Genomic DNA, 22,036 nt, shown 5'->3' with positions numbered 1-22,036 from the left:
CAAGTGAACGTGCATAAAATATCAGAGAAAAAAGAAAATGAATTTCAAAACAGAGGTAGAACAAAATAAGTTATTTTTCACGAACCGAGAACAAAATACTGGGCATCCAAGTGTAATTATTGATGTGATTAATTTAATTGTAAATATTAGCATGTTAAATTTTATTATACTCATATTATTATTATAATTATAAGGATTGTGCGTGTAACTGTAGTCTATAATGGGCTAACAGCTAGGCTCGTGTTTTGTGCGACTATTTCGTTTTTAATAATTTCAATAATTTCATTTGTCGATTTTTATTCTTTAAATTTACACATTTACTCTTCTTTTTTTTAAAAAATTGCTTGTGGCATTTACAATGACATGTTTCATAGCAATCTGCGCACTTGTAAACTGGTTTGAAGACTTTTTGCCCTTTTAAAATTCATACATTTTCTAAGTAGGAGAGAAAATAAGATCAATGGTTTTAAAAAATCGTGGTTGAAATTAATATTTTTAGTATTTTATGAGAACAAATTTTTTGTAAATACAATCAATGAATACTATTAGAAAACTGTTTATATAATACAAATATTAACTTAATGCTTGAAAATAGGCGTTGCTAATAATTTTCCGAAAATAATGTAATTAATTGTCTTTAATTCAGATTAATAATATTTTATTTGTTAAAAAGATTCTTTAGATTGAACATTCTTGTATTTTTTTTTAATAGATGTGTCGAGTAATTCTACTAATCGTTTTAGTTATTTTCCTAAACGTTAAAGATGCATGAATGTAATATAATTTAATGTTAATAGTGTTATGTACCTATAATATTAGTGTTTTAGAATAAAATTAGTCTAAATAGGTATTTTAGACATTTCATTGTGTTATAATTAATAATTTTAAAATAAATGTTGTTAATCAATATTTAATTGGATTATTATATTTTTCGTCCAAACAAAATTATTTTTTATATATTAAAAATATTTTAAAAAAAATAGTAATAAATTGTTTATAGTTTGAAATAACCAAACCTAACCTAATGCAGTCTTGCACAGACTAGATAAAACATAAGACGTATAAAATGCTTTAGAATGTGTGCATCAACGTGTTAATACAGTATAGCTTTAATAAAAAAAGTTTTTATTAATTTATATTTTCTCACAACAATATAATTTTCCATTTTTTTGCATAGGTAAGTTACGTGTAAAAATGAATCGTGTGAATTGCGTGTGTATGAATAGAGTGACTATGCTATGATGGATGAAATAGTGCAGTTTTTACAATAAAATTTCAGAAATAGCATAAGATGACTAGGATGAATCCGTTACTCATATAGTCATATAGCTATGATCACATTTTATCCTAATATGGTGAATACGTTGTTCTTTAAACAGTAGAGCCAGTCTTCGGATAAACAAAGTTGAATAGGTACTCGAGTCAATCGAGGAACCACAGAACTTGTAACAACGTCTCATTCGATACTACAAAAAACATAACACTAACCAATTTGCATTTAAATAATTCTAACTCCACCAGTTCTTCGACGATCTGTATAAACTATACGACTAAAGCTTGTTGAATACTTGCAAACTCTCCAGCTTTATAATATTACTATAGACATTGATTATAAACAGTATTTATATGGTTAGAATTTTTTTATAAACATTCAAAATTAGAATTTTTATGAAATTCGTCAAAATCACGAAAGTCAAAAACGTATAAACACTATAAATAATGTTCCAAGCATGGGCGCCCATAGGTAATATTTTAGGGGGGGTCAAAATAAAAAAATTTTCGAAAGTAAGATAGTAAAGATTTAATGTTATTTTTCACATATAAATGTATACACTATACATGCATGTTATATTTTTATTTGTATATATATATATAGTGTATTAATATAATAATTGCCATACGAATAAATAAATAAATATATAATAATTGTCATATGAATAAATAAATAAATAAATAATAATTTTAATAAGTATATAAAAAAATAGAAATTAAATATTATAATTAAGTATATTATTCGGTATCAGTAAATAAGAACTGTAAATTTCTTCGTTTTATTCCAAACATATTAATGACATCCTGAATGAAAGTATCCTTGTTTGCGTTAGGTTAAAATATTTGTAGTACCTATATTGTGATCTTTATAGATTTACCACAAATTATCTGCGATAAATTATTTTACGTATAGGTTATACAGACTACAGAATACGACCTATCTATGATGTTAATATACGATAACAATGAGTATATTTTTATATTTATTTCATATCTTAAAAGTTGATTTCAACAAATAATTTGCCTCGGTAATAAGGTAATATTGTGGTAATATTTTTTCCAGGGGGGGGCAAGTGCCCTGTCTTGCCCCCCCCAATGGGCGCCCATGGTTCCAAGTTAAAAAATAAAGATGTAAAAATGTAAGCTGTCAGCACACACATTAACCATAGAACAATACCAAAATAAAAAATTCAAAATATCAACCGATCAGTGGCCCGGTAGTGTCACCGCCACGGTGAATGGAAATGTCGAAGTAACACTGGTTGCGCTTTGCATGCAATCAGCTGCGGCAAGTTTCCCGCCAATTGTTTGTTTACCCACAAAGCAGTCGGACCGCAGACGTACCACTTCCAGTTTCCACTTATCCACGTCCAAATGCCGTTTTTTTTTTTTCTAACGTTTAATATATTAATATCCGTCATCGGACTCTGCGAGTCTGGACTTTTGTACTGAATACTTATATCTGCTCTTCCTATTACCTTCACCGCACACCGTGAGTGGCCGTCATTTACCGCCGATTCACAAGCCGCAACGAATAAACTACAGTTATCAATATTTTCATAATCTTACAGTCATTATTAGCATTACGAGTTTTACAATACTTGACTGACATACACGACCATGGCTAAAGCAGGCCCTAGAGACTACGAAGCTGACAAAGCTAAAAACATCATCACGTTTTTAGTTTTTTAAGATAATTGCGTTCACCTACATCTGTGCATGCCTTAAACCTAATATTCACCGTCTTGTTTTCAGCAAAACTCACGGAATTCTTGCAAAACTACCAGACGTTGGACAAGGATAATCAAAAGTACGCCAAATATGCTGTACAGTTAGCCAAACTCGCACACCGCGAACAGGTAAGTGAATTAAGTAACGTCGCATAATTTAGTATACCTAATCATTATGTTCTTGTTGCTTTTAAAGGTGTCTTTGTACATCGAGCTTGATGATTTAGATCATTTTGACAACTTGTTGGCCGATGCTGTATCTACAAATAGTCGTCGTTACTCTTCCATGATTGGTGATATTGTGCAAGATCTATTGCCAAATTACAAAGATCATGAAGTAAGTAAACTATTCAATTAAAAACTATTTCCTAAAGAATTAAAATTTATCCCTGTCATCTTATTCAAGCCTGAAAACAAAGATGCATTGGATGTTTATATTGAACATAGAATATTGGCCCAGCAAAGACAAAGAATGAGACAAGCTGATGAAAATATCGCTCCTACAAATAAATATCCTCCAGAACTAATGCGAAGATTGTAAGAAAATGATATTAGTATTGCCAAAAATATTATTTTATTGTTTTTTTAATTTTGTTTTGCTTTAGTGAAATATACTTTAAAGATTTAAGCACTAAGAAAGAATTACCTATACGTGATGTGAAAGCCAATAGCATTGGTAGATTAATATCTGTGCGTGGAATTGTTATGAGAAGTACAGAAGTTAAACCTATGATTGTAGTTGCTAATTATTCTTGTGATCTGTGTGGTGGAGAAACTTATCAACCAGTATGTATTTACATTTTTATTACAATTCTTCTGCAATAAAAATTAATATTTATATCATGTTTAATAGGTAAATTCACTAACTTTCAAACCTTTAGAATTCTGTCCAAGTCCAGAATGTTCAGCTAATAAACCAGGTAGTCGATTGTACTTGCAAACTAGAGGATCTAAATTTATAAAATTTCAAGAACTCAAAATTCAAGAACTAGTAAATTAATGTTTAATTGAATGTAGATGTAATATATTTTAAATTTTATATGTATTTTGTTGTTTTATTTAGAGTGATCAAGTACCAGTAGGTAATATTCCACGTTCATTAACTGTTTTATGTAGAGGTGAAGCTACACGGCAAGCAGTACCAGGAGATCATATATCAGTAACAGGTATATTTTTACCTATGGTTCGTTCTGGATTCCGCCAAATTCAGCAAGGTCTATTATCTGATACTTTTCTTGAAGCCCATGTAAGTATTCTAGACTAGAAATCTTTACAATATTAATAAAATCATTCTAATATTATAAAAGATAATAAGATTTTTTTTTTTTTTTTTAATCTTTTAAAAGCAATTTTAATAATCTTAAAATAAATTATGGTATGAAAAATCTAAATTTTTTTAAATATAAGCAATTTATAGGCTAATATATAATTATTATTTATCAACTAGGTTATGAATTTAATGTGCTAAACGATTTAAATATAAATGTTCTGTATGTTTATATGAGATTTATAATTTAAATTAAAGATATTAATAATTGATCATGATATTGTACGTTAGGTTAGGTTATAAAAATTTAAAAAAATACATAATAAATTAAGTATTTCAAAATAAAATTTATTAGTGCCTTATTTAAGCTTTTTTATCAAGAAGTTATGTTTTACAATCTGTTAAAAATAATACATTATTTCTACAATTTCAATACTGTCACTCAAATTTTTAGTGAAAATAATTTAACAAATTTATTTAATTTAGAAAGTTTACTGTAGAATTGTGTTGATTTTATTATCTGTATAAAATTATACATTTATTAGCTTCATGTTTTATTTTTTATTATAAAAAGTAAATTAAAAATTATATCAATATTATATTTAATATAACTAAATATTGATATATTACTATGTACCATTGTTTTATTACTTCAATTATTCATTAATCCTTTTAAATGTCAAGTATTTAATATATATAAATATTTAATTCATAATTAAATTAACTCTTTGTTATAAATTTTAGTATATTGAATGCTTAAATAAATTAAATGAAGAAAAGCTTGGAGAAGGCGAACTATCTGAAGAAGAAGTATTAGAATTGGCTGGTGATGACTTTTATACAAAATTAGCGGCAAGCTTAGCACCAGAAATATATGGCCACGAAGATGTTAAAAAAGCATTATTGTTACTTTTAGTTGGTGGTGTAGACAGAGCACCTGATGGAATGAAAATTAGAGGTAAAAATAAGTTGTGCTCTTAGTATTTTATGTTAAGTTTAAACACTGTTATATTAAAAAAAAAAATATTGTTACATTTTCAAAAATGATTCAATTTTGATTTGCTAGAATAGAAAATAAGGTTTGAGTTTGTGAAAATTTGAATTTGACCCATCAAAAAAAACAAATAATAAATTGTTCTATCATGATATTACTAAATTAACTTATGTAATTTATAAATCTTTTACCTAAGTAAACCAATACAAATTAGTAATTATATATGAAGTATTTTAAATCTAAACTTACATCATATTAATGTAAGGTAAAATATGTAACTAAGATAAACCTATAAATTAAAAAAAAAAATCTTCCATAGTTATTATATTATTAATAATATTGTTAATTGTATTTTGACTCTTATTAGGAAGCATCAATATTTGTTTAATGGGAGATCCTGGTGTAGCAAAATCTCAATTGCTCTCTTATATTGAACGTCTTGCTCGTCGTAGTCAGTATACTACAGGTCGAGGTTCTTCAGGTGTCGGTCTCACTGCTGCCGTAATGAAGGATCCTCTAACCAATGAAATGGTCCTAGAAGGTGGTGCCCTTGTGTTAGCTGACCAAGGTGTTTGTTGCATAGATGAATTTGACAAAATGGCAGAGTCTGATCGAACTGCTATTCATGAAGTGATGGAACAACAAACCATTTCAATTGCTAAAGTATGTTTTTTAAAACCTCAATTGATTTATTTTATAGTTAACTATATTTTATATAGGCTGGAATAATGACACGTTTGAATGCACGTGTAAGTATATTAGCTGCAGCCAATCCTGCTTATGGAAGATATGATCCTAAACGTTCAATTGAAGCAAATATCCAACTTCCAGCAGCATTGCTCTCTCGTTTTGATTTATTGTGGTTAATTCAAGATAAGCCCAATCGTGAAAATGATCTTAAGTAATATTAATTAAACTTATAGTAAATATTATTAATTAGTAAATTATATTCATAAAATTTTCTTTAATTAGGTTAGCACAACATATAACATATGTTCATAAGCATAGTTGTCAACCACCAACTGAAGTACAAGCATTAGATATGAGCTTAATGCGCCGGTATATTGATTTGTGTAAAAAGAAGACTCCTACTGTTCCAGTAGAGCTTACAGAATTTCTTGTTAATTCATATGTTGATTTACGTAAAGATTCGCGTCACAAAGGTGATACAACATTTACCTCAGCAAGAAATCTATTGGCTATACTCAGGATATCTACAGCTTTAGCTAAGCTTAGATTATCAGATGTGGTTGAACGCGAAGATGTAGTTGAAGCTATGAGACTTTTAGAAATGTCTAAAATATCGTTGATGCAGATTGATGAGAAAACTGGAAGGTATGTTTTACAAATAATTTTACCCTGAATTTTTGATAATATAACTTATTTACTTTTAGACCTCAAACTGTTGTGGACCGTATATTCAATGTAATAAGAGAACTTGCTGGAGGACGAACTGTTGTTAAAATGTCTGATATTAGAGAATATTGTACCAGTAAAGGATTCAACACATCACAAGTTGATGATTGTATTGAAGAATATGAAATGCTTAATGTATGGCAAGTGAATCAAGCTAAAACTACAATTACTTTTATATAGGTACTTTTTTTAAATTACAATTTTTTACCTCAATTTTTGTATCTATTTACCACATTTAAAAGATAAAATGACTTTTTGTAATCAATCAGTGTGAAAGTTATGTTATAATTTATATTTAATTTTTTAATTTTAAAAACAAAGTACAATTTTTTTAGTTTTTAAATAATTTAAATTCTTATTTTGTATTTTAAAAAAAATATTTATTCAACTAAAAAATAAAATTCAAAACTTGATTTTAATAAATTTGAAATCTTGAACAAATATGACTTTATTATAAAATAGTATAATTTCCCATTGACTAAAAACTATTATTATATTAAATTAAGAAGTTAATATTTATGCATACTTAAAATAAATCACATACTGCATTCTTTGTCATATAAATTTATTATATGTATGCATATACAAATAAATAAATTATATAAATATTAGTTCACTTCTAAAAAATTACCCAATTTTTGCACTTCACTCTGATTCAATGCCTGGAATCCCCTAAGGTTTAATAATATACTGTCGTGACCTGAGCTCTTAATCCTTATAATTAAAAAATCAAATTTAAAGTGTAATTTCTGAGTTACTTTTTTCTTATGAAACTCATGTCACATTTTGGCACATATTCTTACTATATATAAATGCTTACAGATTGTATTTAATAACAAAAAAAAATATTTATGTATTTGGATTGAGACTATATATTTTCTGACATGGGCAATCCCTAACTGATAACATACCAATCAATGACCGTGTTATAAATTCAGAATATTAGTTTTTGACTAATAAAACTATGTATATTATATGTAGCTATTAGCCATATAGGAACTTAAAAATACTTATTAACAAGTGTTATTGATTTTTTTTAATTTTAATCACTAGATACTGTTATTTAAAAATATATTAAAAGTTAACAGAGTATTATTGATTTTGTCAAAAAATCAGGTACATAAATCTTATCAGATAGAAATAATAACAATATACAAGTACTTAAATTTTAATTTTTTCAAAAATTACACACCAGTTACCCTGATCATAATAATAATCAATCACTTTACAATCATGAATTTGTTCACATAATGATTTCAATTCAGATTCTTCAAACACATGATAATATCTTAGATGTGTTATAGGTTCATTTTCTTGGTCTTTTTTTTGATTCAACTTCCACGGAACTAGCAAGTCATTATGTGTGAAATTTGAACGATTTGTATGTATTGGTAGATTAACATCAATTGATTCAACACAAAATTCTTTAGTTAATTCATGTTTTGACTCCGGCTTATGTTTATTAACTTTGCTCTGTTTTAAATAAGTAGAAAGGTTTTCATTTCTACATTGTTCTTTGGCCCACACATATACAAGTGCTTGGCCTCCAACTGTTAATACTCTGTTAATTTCCTTCAGAGCTTTTAGACGTCGATCACTTGTGGCCAAATGATGAAGAACAGCTATACTAATACATAAATCAACACAATCTGAACGTATTGGTAATTGGAGACAATCACAGTTAAATACTTGATGGTTACGATTTTTACTAATTTGAGCTAATTGAGTACTTCGATCACAACCTAACTATAAATGATAATATTTAAGGTAAATAATAAAATAATTTAAAAAATATTATTTATACTATATACCTGATAAGCATCAGTAGTATTGGTAAAATACTTAGCATTTCCACAACCAACATCTAAAACAATTGTACCGGGTTTAGATTTGTTTAAAAATTTAACAACATTCGGCCAAGGTTTCTGTCGTGTTTCACTAAAATGTGATGCTATGTTTTCATAAACCTATAAAAACAAAATGATCAAAAATTAAATCACAATTAGTACTTACAAGAATATAAGACTTAAATTTAAAAGTAATTTTAGATATAAACATAATTTCATAAGTAAATATCTATTTTTATTCACTCTAATAATTTAGTAAAACACCAATAAATTTCAAACTAATACTTTAGAACATAGCCTAACCCTTTATATTAATGCTTAAATTCAAAAATCAAACAAAAAATAACTTAATAAATGTATTAAATGGGAAAGTATTTCAGGATCAACTTTTATTAAATTTAATATTGAAACTTTTAATATGGTTTTCAAACGTTGTTTGTTGTTTTTACATATAAACATGACTGATATTAAATATATAATTTATTAACAAGTACATACATCGTGAACATGCTGAGATTCAAGCGTTGAAGCATTTTTTTCATTCAAAGACATAATATTATTGGTAATCTGTAAATATATATAATATTAAACTATCGTACAACACAGTAAACGTACTTAAATGTAGTTTGAAAAAAAAATATATAACACATTAATCTAATTCAAAATGCTTATAAGTTATAACTAATAAGTATTAAGTATTGAAAATAAATAACTTATGATCAATAACAGAAATTAATGTAAAATAAAAATTGAATATTTTGAACAATCGCGAAAACCGTTGTCACGTGAAATGTAGGCATGGCCTATGTCACTGTGATTGTGATAGTAGTGATAGTACACGAATTAAGATAATATACAGGTTAGCTCACAGAGCAATAAAAGTATGTTACGGTTGACTGGTACACATTTCTGCCACTAGTGTAGGGCGCTAGTAGTAATGAGGATCACTATTCACTTTATTTTATTTTGCACTCTCGTAAATTTCATGTAAGCACTAAGCAATGTTAACTCAGTTAACTGTAAACTTTAGCCGTACAGCCCGTACAGGTTACTGGTAATACATGTCATGCAGCTTAATATTACATCGCAAATTCGCGAATTGGCGATAAACAATAAAAATCAATTCGTACCGATCCTATTGGTATACATTTCACAATAATTGTAATAATTATATATTTTTATTCTTAATTTTAATATATTAATAAATTATCCATAATCCATCCGCAGCTTTGAATTTCAAGTTTGCAATTATGCATTCGGTACCATCATACCAATATGGTATAGTTGAATATACCCGAGAAGTATTATTGATAATTGATATTGATCACACGCTTGAGTTGCTTTCGATTTCAAGTATTCGATACCTATATATCAAAATACATCAGACTAGAATTGAATATTAAAACATTTAACATCAACATTAGATACCCGTGGTCCTCAGCAGTCCCAAATAGGTATAAAGTACAAACATCGCAGTGTCCCACCACTCCCACCGACTCTCGAACTTATTGACGGAACTTTGTAAGCAAACAGTGCGAATTATTAAAATCTTCTACATTACTTGATAACGGGAGATGTGAGTCTCGAGATGAGCTGGCTGTACGCGTGCCGCGTTCCTACGAGCAGGTAGCAAAAGTTTACCACCTTGGTGATATTTTACGTGCAATCAAGTTCATGACAACGACCAACGATCATTAGTCATTACGAATGACAGAGTAAAATAATTCATGTTATTGAATCTACTATACGTCGGATTTATGTCTACTAAATATGGGGACCGCGAAAGGAGCATAATATTATACAAAGGTATTAATTATTATATCATCATTATCAATTATCATCTGCATTCAGTTGAAATATTTGGTCATCCACTGACCACAGCCCACAGTAGAATTTATTGACGATACTAAATAATATACAATATTAGGTACACTTGTGAAACGACAAAATATTTTATCACTGCTTTGAAAATTTAATGAAGAGTAGGTACATCTACTACTACCTATAATATACTCGTCTTATACTAAAGAATAGGCATTAGCAGATTTATACAAAAATGTTATTTGAACTTGCAGTGCATTGTGTTACATTCATCCTATTTCAGGTATTTTCATTTTTTTCGTTATTATTACATTAAAATATTAACAATAGTGTTTTTTTTTTAAATAAAATGTTCATAATTTAATTATATATTAATAAAAGCTATTTTTCAATTTAAATTTGTTCATCTATGTTACAAAATATTTACTAAAAAATTAGAAATATAATTTTTACATAGTTTAGAGTGTGAAAACTTACTATAATTTATATTTATATTTAATAATTTAAAATTTATTTATAGACTTGCCCCTTGTCTTATTAATTTTTCATTCTGTTCAAGCATTTTCGTAAAGAACTGTATACACAATATTATTTGTATACGAAGTTCTTCGTATAATCTGATCCGTAACGACGACCACAGGGCACCAACCACTACGAGTAACCTAGTGTAATTTCGATAATAATAATATCAATTTTTTTTTTGGAAAAACACAAATGAAATTTTTATCCAATAATGATAATATTAATATGAATAATTATAGATTTGAAAATTAAAATAGGTAAGCACCTAGTGAATATTGTCGTTCACAGCTATTTTGCTGGTATATACCAATATATACCTATGACATTACTACACAACAATTTTATAGGTACATCAAAATTCACTTGACAATAGTATTTGTCTTCAAAAGCGTATTTTATCATTCAAAAAAGTAAATTATATAAAAAATATATAACAATAAAATAGTCAACAATAGAATATTTTTTTAAAACGATTGTTTTAACATGCTTTAAAAATATGTTAATAATTCACGTCTCTTGGGATAAATTATCATCATATGTATTTAACAAGCTCTCGATGTAGATTCACGATATTGGGTAAGTTTACCCACCACTCACACTTGTTAAAGGACATGATATTGTAAATATATATCGTTCATGTTATTTAATGATATAAGGTGGTTACTGTACAATGCGGGTATTTTTTTTTTATTGTTTCTGACAAACCTAATCTGTATCGCATGAACGCCAATCGACTATGAAAATAGGTATACAATTGATATATATATATATATATATATATATTACCTTCATGGTTATGAGCTTTAAATTTTAAGACAGGAGTCATTTCATCGTCAGTGTGCGTAAGTAATTCATTACATAATATAACAATTTGTGAACAATGTGAACACATACCCACCGACCACCAAATACCTACCAATTTTCACTTTTTTTGTTTATCGTTTAAAAACAAGTTGTACATTAATAATTTATTTTAATTTACTTTTGTGATTAAACAGTTCATAGTTTATTGGTGTACGCATAATGACATATACAAATTATAACTTAAATGTTAGTCATTAAAAATTAAAAATATCATTTATTGACTTAATAAAAATTGGCAGCAAAAGCTATTAATTAAAATTACTAATACTTAATTTCTAGTTTAACACTTAATTAAAGTATTTAAAAATTCTATTACAGATTAAATTTTGTTAATTAACTAAGTTGATTTTAAGAAGTTAATGATTATTTTGTTCTATTTACCCATTCAGGGTTAGATCCAAGTGAAACGTCTAGATTTTCTGTCATGTTGAGATTTTTATAATCCTGTTATCAGTTATCTAGTTAACATTCCATTAATATATGTTTTACTGTGAATGTAATGTCGTACGATTTGCGTATAGAGGGTTCTCTTCTTTTGTCATAAGAAATACATAATTGAGTATTGTATACCCAAATCTCAATTAACTAATAATTGATTTAAAATTAATTAGGTATTATCCTGCAATGCATAACAAATAAAAAAACAATTATATTCCTAAGTAAAATAAGTATTTTTTTAAAGGATTTTATTTAGCATACATTTCAATATAAATGCTTTGCAATAAAAATATTTTATTTGAATTAAGAAATAATTTATAACTAGAAATCCTAAATTATAGTTAATCAATTGAATTTTCACTTTGAACGATTGAACTATTATGTTTTACATATTTTTTTAGTTTCAATATAAAAAGGAAAATAATATTCCTTATTGTCAAAAAAATTAAATACATATAATTAACATTAATTGAATAAACTATAAAAACTATAAATGATTATTGAAATAGTATCTTTTTTTCTTGATTCTGATAACTTAACAATATAGTTTGTTTAAAAAATTGAAAGATATTTTCTTCGACAAATATATAAATGAAAGGATCTAAATAATTTTGGATTATCAAAAATTAAGTTTTTAATTAATCAGTGTGTATTGAAATATAAGAAAATACTCAATGTAAATGCTATGCAATGTCGTAATGATTGAATAAACTAGACTTTGATTATTGTTATCAGTTATTAAAATATTTACAAATTGATTAGATTGAAACTTTATTTAAGACTCATAAATTATTTAAATGTTCATTTTACCATTTGGCTATTATATTATGTCCCTAATGTTGAAAAAAAACCAAGGTGTCGTTACCAAGTTGCCAAATGGAATATACAAATTTATCATTTTTATAATGAGTTTAGTTTTTTGACTTTTTTGATTATAATATTTAAATTATTTCATAGTGATAAATAAATACTTATTAATTGTCTATGAATGTTTTATGTACAAATATTTAACTCCAGGAAGTAAATAAATTAATACAATTAAGTATATTCATAATGTTTATGTACATGTGTATATTTATACATTATTAAAATAATTTATAACAATAACCATTATTTCCTTTTTTTAACCTTCAAATTTCCTTATTACATATTGACATATAGTAAGTACAGAAAATTTGTTATACTATACGTCTATACGTGTGTTAATTATAGATAAAGAAATAATATTTTATTTTTGTTAAATTACTTAAATGGAATTTGTAGAATTAATAACATTGTTTTTGTTAAGTGTGGTACTAACGTCTAAAAATAGTGTAAACACTAAATATATGCAGGTACATATTTACCATATTATCATATAAAATATTGATAAAATTTTATGATAATATTGCTTTTAATTTCAATATACAGGGTAAGTTAGAGGTAACTTGTTTATTGATATTACATTTATAGATACAACTAACAGATTCGTATAAAATGTTGGGTCTATAAATTTAATGTCAAAAGATCAAATTGTTTTTGTTTTAAGAACTACTGAATATTATCCAGAGGAAAGCATCATGGTTATTACCACTACCTTTTAAAGAGACTTTGCTTTTTAATTTTATTTTTATTTCATTTAATAATTTATGAAAATTTTTAATTAGGCCTATTATATGAAATGATATACTATTTAAGAATAAAATTACTATTTTCATATCGTTTAAGTAGTAAGTTATATTTGCTCTAGTTAGGAGTAAGTGTAAATAATATACATAGGTATATTTATTAATTTATATTTCGAAATTCTTATTTTTTCAGGTGTAACTTTAAGTAACTTTTGACATAGTATACGTCACACGATAATCAGATACATTAATTGTTGCTATCGGATTAAATCAGGTCGTATTGATCATAATAATCATAATATATATATATAAGTAATTATATCACTAAAATTATTAAAGATATGGGGCTAAAATTGAAATTGCACTTTTTTACTTTCTATTGCTGTGTGGCTTAACTTGAAGTTTACAACAATTAAAGACTATAAAGTACTATTTTAACCTCCGGATAGAGCTTACATTTTCCCGTATACGTACCATAATTAGCTTATGTGCTATGCTGGTTATTGCGATTTGTAATAAATGATGATATATGTCACATATCACATTTTAAAAAATTGAGTAAATAGGTATGTTAAAATTATTATTTTTAAATGGTTATGCGCTGGTTACATAAACATGTATAGATATAAATATATAATAAATATTGGAAAAGGGATTCAATAAAAGTCTTATTTGCGTCACTGGATACTGACTGATACACACTGTTATGCGCAGGACTTATTCAAAGGAATGTCTATTAATTGCGTATTCTTTTTCACCCCGTGCCATCGCTACCAAGGACTTATAATCAGTAGACGGTACAAATTCGCAATCGATGGCGCCATGTAGCAAATATTATATGTATAAACATGAAAATTGGCACAATATATATTTAAAAATATTATGTAGAACAAAAAAAAAATTATAAACAATCATCTAAATTCGTCGACTTATGAAAACGTATGTTTTATTGTATAATCAATAGTTATAAGTTGGTCCATTAAAATTAAAAATTAAGCTATAAATAAGTATTCGTGCATATTTTTCTTTTATTTGATAACTATTTGTGTTCAGTCAAATTATATTTCTACAGTAATATATATATTTTTTCATTAATACCTTATTAAACGGGCGTGGCTTGTTGATTAATTGTATTAACGGCTAAAAAAAAATATTATAATTACTAAATACTGTTAAAAATTATTATCATAACGACACATAATCGCAAAAATAATTGAACTACGTAGATATTTCACAAAAATAATTTTTACGTACCTATGTAGTAACTAGTAATATGCATGTAATCAGCATTCTAGATTTATTGAAGACAACAACAATACGCTAAATACGCCTAATATTGAGCTTAAATAAAATATTTGCAAAATAACAAAAATATAAACATATAATATATACCTAATATAGTAATACATGTTTTGTTAAATACAAGTGCAAAAATGGTTCCACAACTCACGAGAATTTATTAAAAACTACAATGAAATTATTTCTCTAAAAGGTAAAAGCTGTGATTAATTTTAAATCGTTTAAAGTTTGATGAGCTTTTTAACGTAAAAAACAGATAAGTTTATAGTCCGAAAAAATGTACCTACAATTGGTTAAATTTTGTATGAAATGCACGATAAGCATTCCTTTTAAATGTTAATATAGTGAAACGCATGAAATGTTTGATAATGGTTAAGATATAAGTACGCGTTTACCAAAAACTCACATTTATTATTGTTTAAGAGCTCTTATGCTTATTTTTTACTGTACCTTGTAGTGGCTTATTATCAAGATTAACGTAAAATGAATGTACAAGAAACGTGTTTAATCAAGTTCTACTAAAGTCTAAAATAATAAATTGTAAATTATTTGCCTGTCTGCTTTAATTAGAGCAATTGTGTAGTGTACTAATTGAAAATTAATAGTAATTCATAGTTATATTTTTCTTAAAAATATTTCTATTTAATTTTTTTATCTGATGTAGTAATATATTATTTGTTATTAAAAAAAAAAAAAAACTATAATACATATTATAACGTATAACTTGTAGACTACCTGCAATGGCTTTAGTTTAAAAAATGAATTACTTTTAAGAATTTATCCACTAAAATTGTTTATTATATACTACTCATTCAAACAGATTTTATAATAATCACCTTACTGATTAGTGATTACACTAGAGAATATTAAGCTAATACTATTACGCAAATTGGCTAAAATTCTTCAAAATTAAATTAAATTTCTTAGATGCGAGAAGGATGTTTTCTTTTCTTTTTAGTTATTATGAATTATGATATAAATTTATAAAAGTATAAATTCATGTTATTCTAATTAATAGTATTTAATTAATTTAATTTGTAAGCTTATAAAATGTATTTAAATTATCGAGTGGTTTTATTAAACTGGTCGAAAAATTCATCTGAAGCTTTAGTTTTGTACAGGACATTATTGAGATACTCTTGTTTATTTTTCTGTTCATTAGCTAAAACTAAATTGAAATCCTTTATTCCGTCTTCTAAATTTCTAAAAACAAATAAATAAATAAAATAAAATATAATTTTTGTGATTTAAAGCGTTTAATCAATAATATTATGTAGTTGTAAGTTATAACTTACAGGTTATAAGCAAGAGTATAAACTAGTATAATAATAGTATTATAGGTAATTAAAATAGTAATATATAATTAATAAATAATATTATTATTTGATAACAATTTAATTAATAAATCATATAAAAGTCTGGAAACCATTAGTTTTAATTGTTTTAAGTAATAAAATAAATGAAAATAAACATTACATCTGTGTTTTATAGTTTATATAGTATTTAAAAAAGATATTTAATGAAATTTAGTAATAAGAACTATGAATTTAAAAAATTAAAAATATGAAATATGCGTGAATAATTTTACAATGTAAAGCTTATTAAAATTCACAATGACACAATTAAATATTTAAATAGCTAGAAAAGTACCAATAAGTTGTAGGAATTATTTAAGAATTGTAGAATACAAAATAAATAGATTATTAAGTTGTGTAAAAAAAATAATATGCTTTCAAAAAATCCTATACGTCACAAAATTAAATTTTTGTAGTTATTTATAAAAAACATTCAAGACATAATTCTATTATTACCTATTTTATTATTTTTATATTATTATTATTCTCTAAAAAGATGACGTGCCAGGTGTCTAGGTAACGTGTAAACGGGAGCCTCAGCTCAAGTTATGTTCAAAAAATTACTTTATTGTTAAACATCTATTTATATCCATGAATATCTTCATAATCCCCATATAAATTCAAATTCCATGAAAATTATTATTATCTTTACTGTATTTCCCACATGTGTATTATGCCAACTATTATACTATATTATATAATATATTACATAATATTTTTATAAATGTATTTTCAATTTGTCAAATTTTGCCAAAGTAAAAATGATTATTTTATTGCCGTTCTAATTTTTTCTCTGTTCATCTTTTAAAATTTTGTAGAATATTTATCCAATTTAATTAAATTAAATATATATTATTTAATTTATATTTATACATTATATATTATTTATATTTTTAAATAGTAAACATTTTTGTTTTAACTATAAAATAGTTATTATAGAATAGTTATAATAGTTATAATAATAGTTATTATAATATTTTTTATAGATCTAACTACTAAGTATCCATGGAAATATTATTTACCTTTTTTTCTTTTGCATTTCTCTATCATTGAGTGTGCCACATCTGGCCAGTATATTTAAAAGTTCGGCCCAGTCTTTTTCTTGTTTATCGAATGCCTCTTTTCGTATCTTAAATTGTAAACGATCAATTATTTTCTGTTTATTTGTTAATGACTAATATTGATGTAACCATAGTAACATAAGAAATTTTCATGGGTGAAGGAGGTGGTGGATGATGGATAAAATATTATATTTATCTCTTGATTCCTCCGTTAGCTTTGAAATATTTTTAATTAGAAAATAAATTGAAATTAATTTAAAAATAAATAAACAATTTTCAGTTTTTCCGATATAAATCATGACAAAAGTTGAGTATGGTTATTCTAATGTAAATGTTTACACAATGTATGCTGATAAATTATTATTTTTAAATTAGTTAAATAGATATTATTTATTTAAAGGAAATAATATTGAATATCGAGTACTATTACCTAAATAAATAACTGTTTATGTGTGTTTCCCGAGTAAAATATATTGTACCTGTTTAAATTTCCATTAATAAATGATGTATAATCCGTTAAACATTAGTAATTTTAATCTATTCTAAAATGTATGCAGATAGTAGGTATACCTTAAGTTCTGCTCTTTGATTGGCTTGTTCGTCATATATAGCTTGTTTCATGGCCGGCGTTAAGCCTTTGTAGAGTGCCGTTGATATTTTTCCTGGTCCTAATGCACTGTTGAACCCGTGTTCGGGATTTTCCGTCAGAAAGTCCCCAGTAATCGCGTTGTACACTTCTGCCATTTTGTCTTCGTTGCACTCAGCTTCCATAATACTTTTATTCATTTTTTGTTCGGACGCCTAAATTTAAACAAATAATCGTTTCATGAAAGTAAATGTCGGCTGTCTAGCATTATTCTGTGTTATTCAAAAACACTCACTAGAGCTTGGTTGTATCGGTAATTTGCTTCTATCAATTTTTTCCTACACTCATTCTCCAGTGATGCAAGTGCCAGTGCTCGTTGAACTGTCGTGTGTTCGGTTTCTTGCCACGTACGTTCGACGTTTTTATTCTCTTCTCTGGTCATATTTTTTTCACGTATTTGCATTTCTAACCACACACGTTGTTGTTGTATCTGTTCTGCTTTTTGTTCTTTTGTTATGCTTTCTTCGCCCTCAAATCTTAATAAGAAATTGTTATCCTACAAATATCTTGTTTATTTGTATCATTATAATATAATAATATACGTACCGTTGAACCGACGACAATGTAATTCTCGGGTCATCGTCACCAATGCGGCTGGGCTGATTTTTTCTACATTGCAGAGGATCGTATATATCGTACTCTCTTCGTGTTTCAGGAGCTTGATATTTTTTTCTGAACTCTAATATTTCTAAATCTATTTCTTTTTGTTTCTAAGTATAAAGTTATAAAAACAAATACATTAAGGATAAAAGCCATTTAATTATTAAAATATTTTCATAAGTTAACTATGTAAATTGATAAATTGAGTTAATTTTGATAGTTCATATCCATAAAAAAATCATTTCTATATAAATAATTTTATCAAGTGTGATTTAAATGAGTTAAATGAAAATTAGTACGATTACGAATTCAACAGAAAATCTAAAAAAGGTTTGCCGAAACTAGTGTAATATTTCCTGTCACCAAAATTTTATTTATAAACATAAATGTATAATTGTTTATCAATATAAATTTTTTCGACTATTCTCTGAATTTATGTTCTACTATCTTGTTCTACTACCAAAAATCATTAATTCAATTTGCACAATTTGACACGTTTTTGTATAGTTTTATAGCTAATAGATTATTTATAATAATTTTTATATCCCCAGACTGTATTGAGTTAATACAGACCTACCGAGTTACTAATATATATATATATATATATAGTTACTTATTTGTTAGCACACAAAGTGTGATATATACAGTAAATAAATAAAAATCTTTGCACCTTATACTATGTTATTACATAATATTAGTTTAATTTTAATAATAATACCTTTATACATAAAATGTTTAAACATTTAAATACCATATGGATACAAACGTAACATTTTAAGTATTGTGCATTTCATTTTCGTGTTTCAAAATAATATTTAGGACAAGGCTACTATTGTTGGGCGTGTTAAATTTTAAAAATTACATAATTATAGGAAAAAATGTCTATTCTCCACAATTCTAAATGATATTTGATATAGAACCACTGAAGTGATAACTATGCTTACATATTGTAACTTATAATACATGGTATATACAATAATATAACACTATATTTTGTTCAGCCATATTCCCTACATATCAAAGTTTCACTTTAATGAAAGGTTTATTCACTGCATACATACTGTATCTTTTTTATCATAAAATAATTTGCTTAAAAATGAATTAACGAAAATATTTAAAAATGAATAAATTAAATTAAAATATATATATTATGTATTATAATATATGATATGTAAAAATATAAGTTAAGATTTTGAGAAGTGTTACAGCCACTTTAGTCGATACCTACAGATTATAATATGAATTAGATATTATAAGTATACGTATACATTATTAAAATATTCCGGAATGCTTCTCGTGGGAGTTGAAAAATAAAAATCTAGTTATTTATTCATACGTGATGCAAAAAACAAGTAGGTTAGAAGCAGTTAATGGTATTTAACGATATCCATTTTACTATATATAGAGTTAAGTTAACAGAATGTAAAAATACTTTAAAATACGTATTACTATACGTACACAATTCGTAAAAGTAAACATTTTTTAGAAGATACGAAGTTTAGTGATATTGCTTTGTTATTTTTTTTTTTTGAAATTTTATACCTATTAATTATCTTAAAAACTTAAAATATCGAAGTGGCATGATGTTACTTTTTTATTCTGTTCGTCTAGTTGTAATGATGTGGCACAATCTTGTAATAATTTTTTTGAATACGCTTGATGTTTCGCTTGTTCTTGCTCTCGAAGTATTTTCTTTTCTTGGACTTGTTTATCAAGAGCATCCTTATCAATCTAATCGTAAATAAATGTATACAATTATTCAAAAATTAAATTAGTGTAAGCGAATCTGGAATAACGCATGGTTAAAGTTTAAAATAAAAAATAATTTAGAAGTATTTATGATATTATATATTTTCATACTAACTTACTCCAATAGTTCTAGTAGTTGGGTTGAAAATTCGTTTTTTTCGTTCTTCATCAAAAAGTCTTGCTTTTACATGTTTAGCTACTTCAGCATGATCTTTTGGCAATGGTTTTCCTATATTTATCATATTTTTAAGTATTTTATTTAATAGTTATTTGGAGAGATAAATTAATAAGCATAGTTTGTTTAGTTTTGTTTTTGAACAAATGCAATGTATATATTTTGTACACGAATATAATACAACGTTGACTTGGCAACATAAATACGTAAGTAAATCGAATTAACTTCAGCATAACAACAAATCGTATATTCGTTTGACATCAGCATTTCCTCATAATTTATTTCATCAAACAAATAATAAAAATTTAATTTTTCAGTATTTAGTTATTATTGCTGCATTACTGATTAGTAACCTTTAAGCAAATTAAATAGGTAACTACTGCTTAAGGCCATTGAAAAAATTCGACGTGTAAAAATATATTAAAAATTATTTATATTCATAAATAAAATTACAAAACATGATTTTTTTTTTTAAATTTGTGATTCAGAAGCACGGCTGAGATACAAGACAGCCGTATACCTTTTTTTTTTTTGATTTTTATATTATGGTCAATTATGCATTTATACCCATCTGACTCAAGGCCCGCAAAATACTTAATTTGGCACTGCTATAAAGTAATTAATATTTTTACATCGGTATATTATCAAGACTAATATAGTATCATAAAATCTTAATAAAGAAAAAAATACTTATATCTAAGTATATCTGGTATATTGGGTATTTTTATTATTAGTATACATATATTATTGTGTATAATCTACACGTCTTGTATTTTTAAGCAGGTTTTTACGTTTAAAATGTGTAACTAATAGATAGATGATACATTTATGGTATCGAAAAAACAACTATAAGCAACAAATAGTTTTGAAAAAAAAGAAGATAATAAAAAATAAGTACTTAATTGTTATTCATGAACAATGTGCTTATGTACAATAATTATATTATACTAAATAGTTTTCATATTTTATATAGGTACATTGTTAAGGAATTGTATACTTTTTTTTTTTTATCAAAAAAATAGAAGCATTTATTAGAATTCGATTTGATATTATACAATTAACAAAATTTGATAATATTATATACAAGATGTGATAACATAATAAAAAGAGGCATCCATTAACGCTACTTCAAATAAAACATTTTTTTTTTTTTTTTTTAATGATTGGTTAAGTAATTCACGAGACGAGTTACGTTTAATATTTCGAGGTGAATGTCAGGAATAGTGTCGTAGGACAAATTGGAAATTTATGGGTTTAGGTGATCAAGGCCGTCCCTAGCGTCGGGTAAGTGGGGCCCCGTGGTCTCATCACAGTTGGACAGGCTTCGTTTTTATAGATACAATAAAAAAAAAATCGTTGATGAGTAAAAAAAA

The 22,036-nt window shown here is 25.8% G+C and overlaps 3 protein-coding genes across 3 annotated transcripts; 1 reads left to right on the top strand and 2 right to left on the bottom strand.

The window, feature by feature from the left end:
- The first annotated feature begins 2,594 nt into the window (after positions 1-2,594).
- LOC112598106 (DNA replication licensing factor Mcm7) lies at positions 2,595-6,986 on the top strand. Its single transcript, XM_025344458.1, has 12 exons — positions 2,595-2,930; positions 3,026-3,131; positions 3,199-3,339; positions 3,409-3,539; positions 3,608-3,788; positions 3,856-3,993; positions 4,066-4,248; positions 5,014-5,227; positions 5,631-5,926; positions 5,983-6,164; positions 6,236-6,598; positions 6,658-6,986. Exons 1-12 carry the CDS (start codon positions 2,893-2,895, stop codon positions 6,857-6,859), a joined length of 2,175 nt encoding a protein of 724 aa, XP_025200243.1. The 5' UTR covers positions 2,595-2,892; the 3' UTR covers positions 6,860-6,986.
- Positions 6,987-7,831: 845 nt separating this feature from the next.
- LOC112598177 (alkylated DNA repair protein alkB homolog 8-like) lies at positions 7,832-9,224 on the bottom strand. Its single transcript, XM_025344562.1, has 3 exons — positions 9,025-9,224; positions 8,491-8,646; positions 7,832-8,425 (listed from the first exon to the last, which is right to left on the bottom strand). Exons 1-3 carry the CDS (start codon positions 9,076-9,078, stop codon positions 7,841-7,843), a joined length of 795 nt encoding a protein of 264 aa, XP_025200347.1. The 5' UTR covers positions 9,079-9,224; the 3' UTR covers positions 7,832-7,840.
- Positions 9,225-16,138: 6,914 nt separating this feature from the next.
- Positions 16,139-20,765, bottom strand: LOC112598199 (RIB43A-like with coiled-coils protein 2). The gene is made up of 7 exons (XM_025344594.1): positions 20,608-20,765; positions 20,330-20,470; positions 18,686-18,849; positions 18,375-18,615; positions 18,064-18,294; positions 17,455-17,561; positions 16,139-16,280 (listed from the first exon to the last, which is right to left on the bottom strand). Exons 1-7 carry the CDS (start codon positions 20,728-20,730, stop codon positions 16,139-16,141), a joined length of 1,149 nt encoding a protein of 382 aa, XP_025200379.1. The 5' UTR covers positions 20,731-20,765.
- Between the last annotated feature and the right edge of the window lie 1,271 nt (positions 20,766-22,036).

Source organism: Melanaphis sacchari, unplaced genomic scaffold (assembly GCF_002803265.2).
Source record: "Melanaphis sacchari strain LSU unplaced genomic scaffold, SCAv2.0 Contig45_pilon_pilon, whole genome shotgun sequence".
NCBI classification, from domain to species: Eukaryota; Metazoa; Arthropoda; class Insecta; order Hemiptera; family Aphididae; genus Melanaphis; species Melanaphis sacchari.
This window is presented reverse-complemented; position numbering and strand designations above follow the sequence as displayed.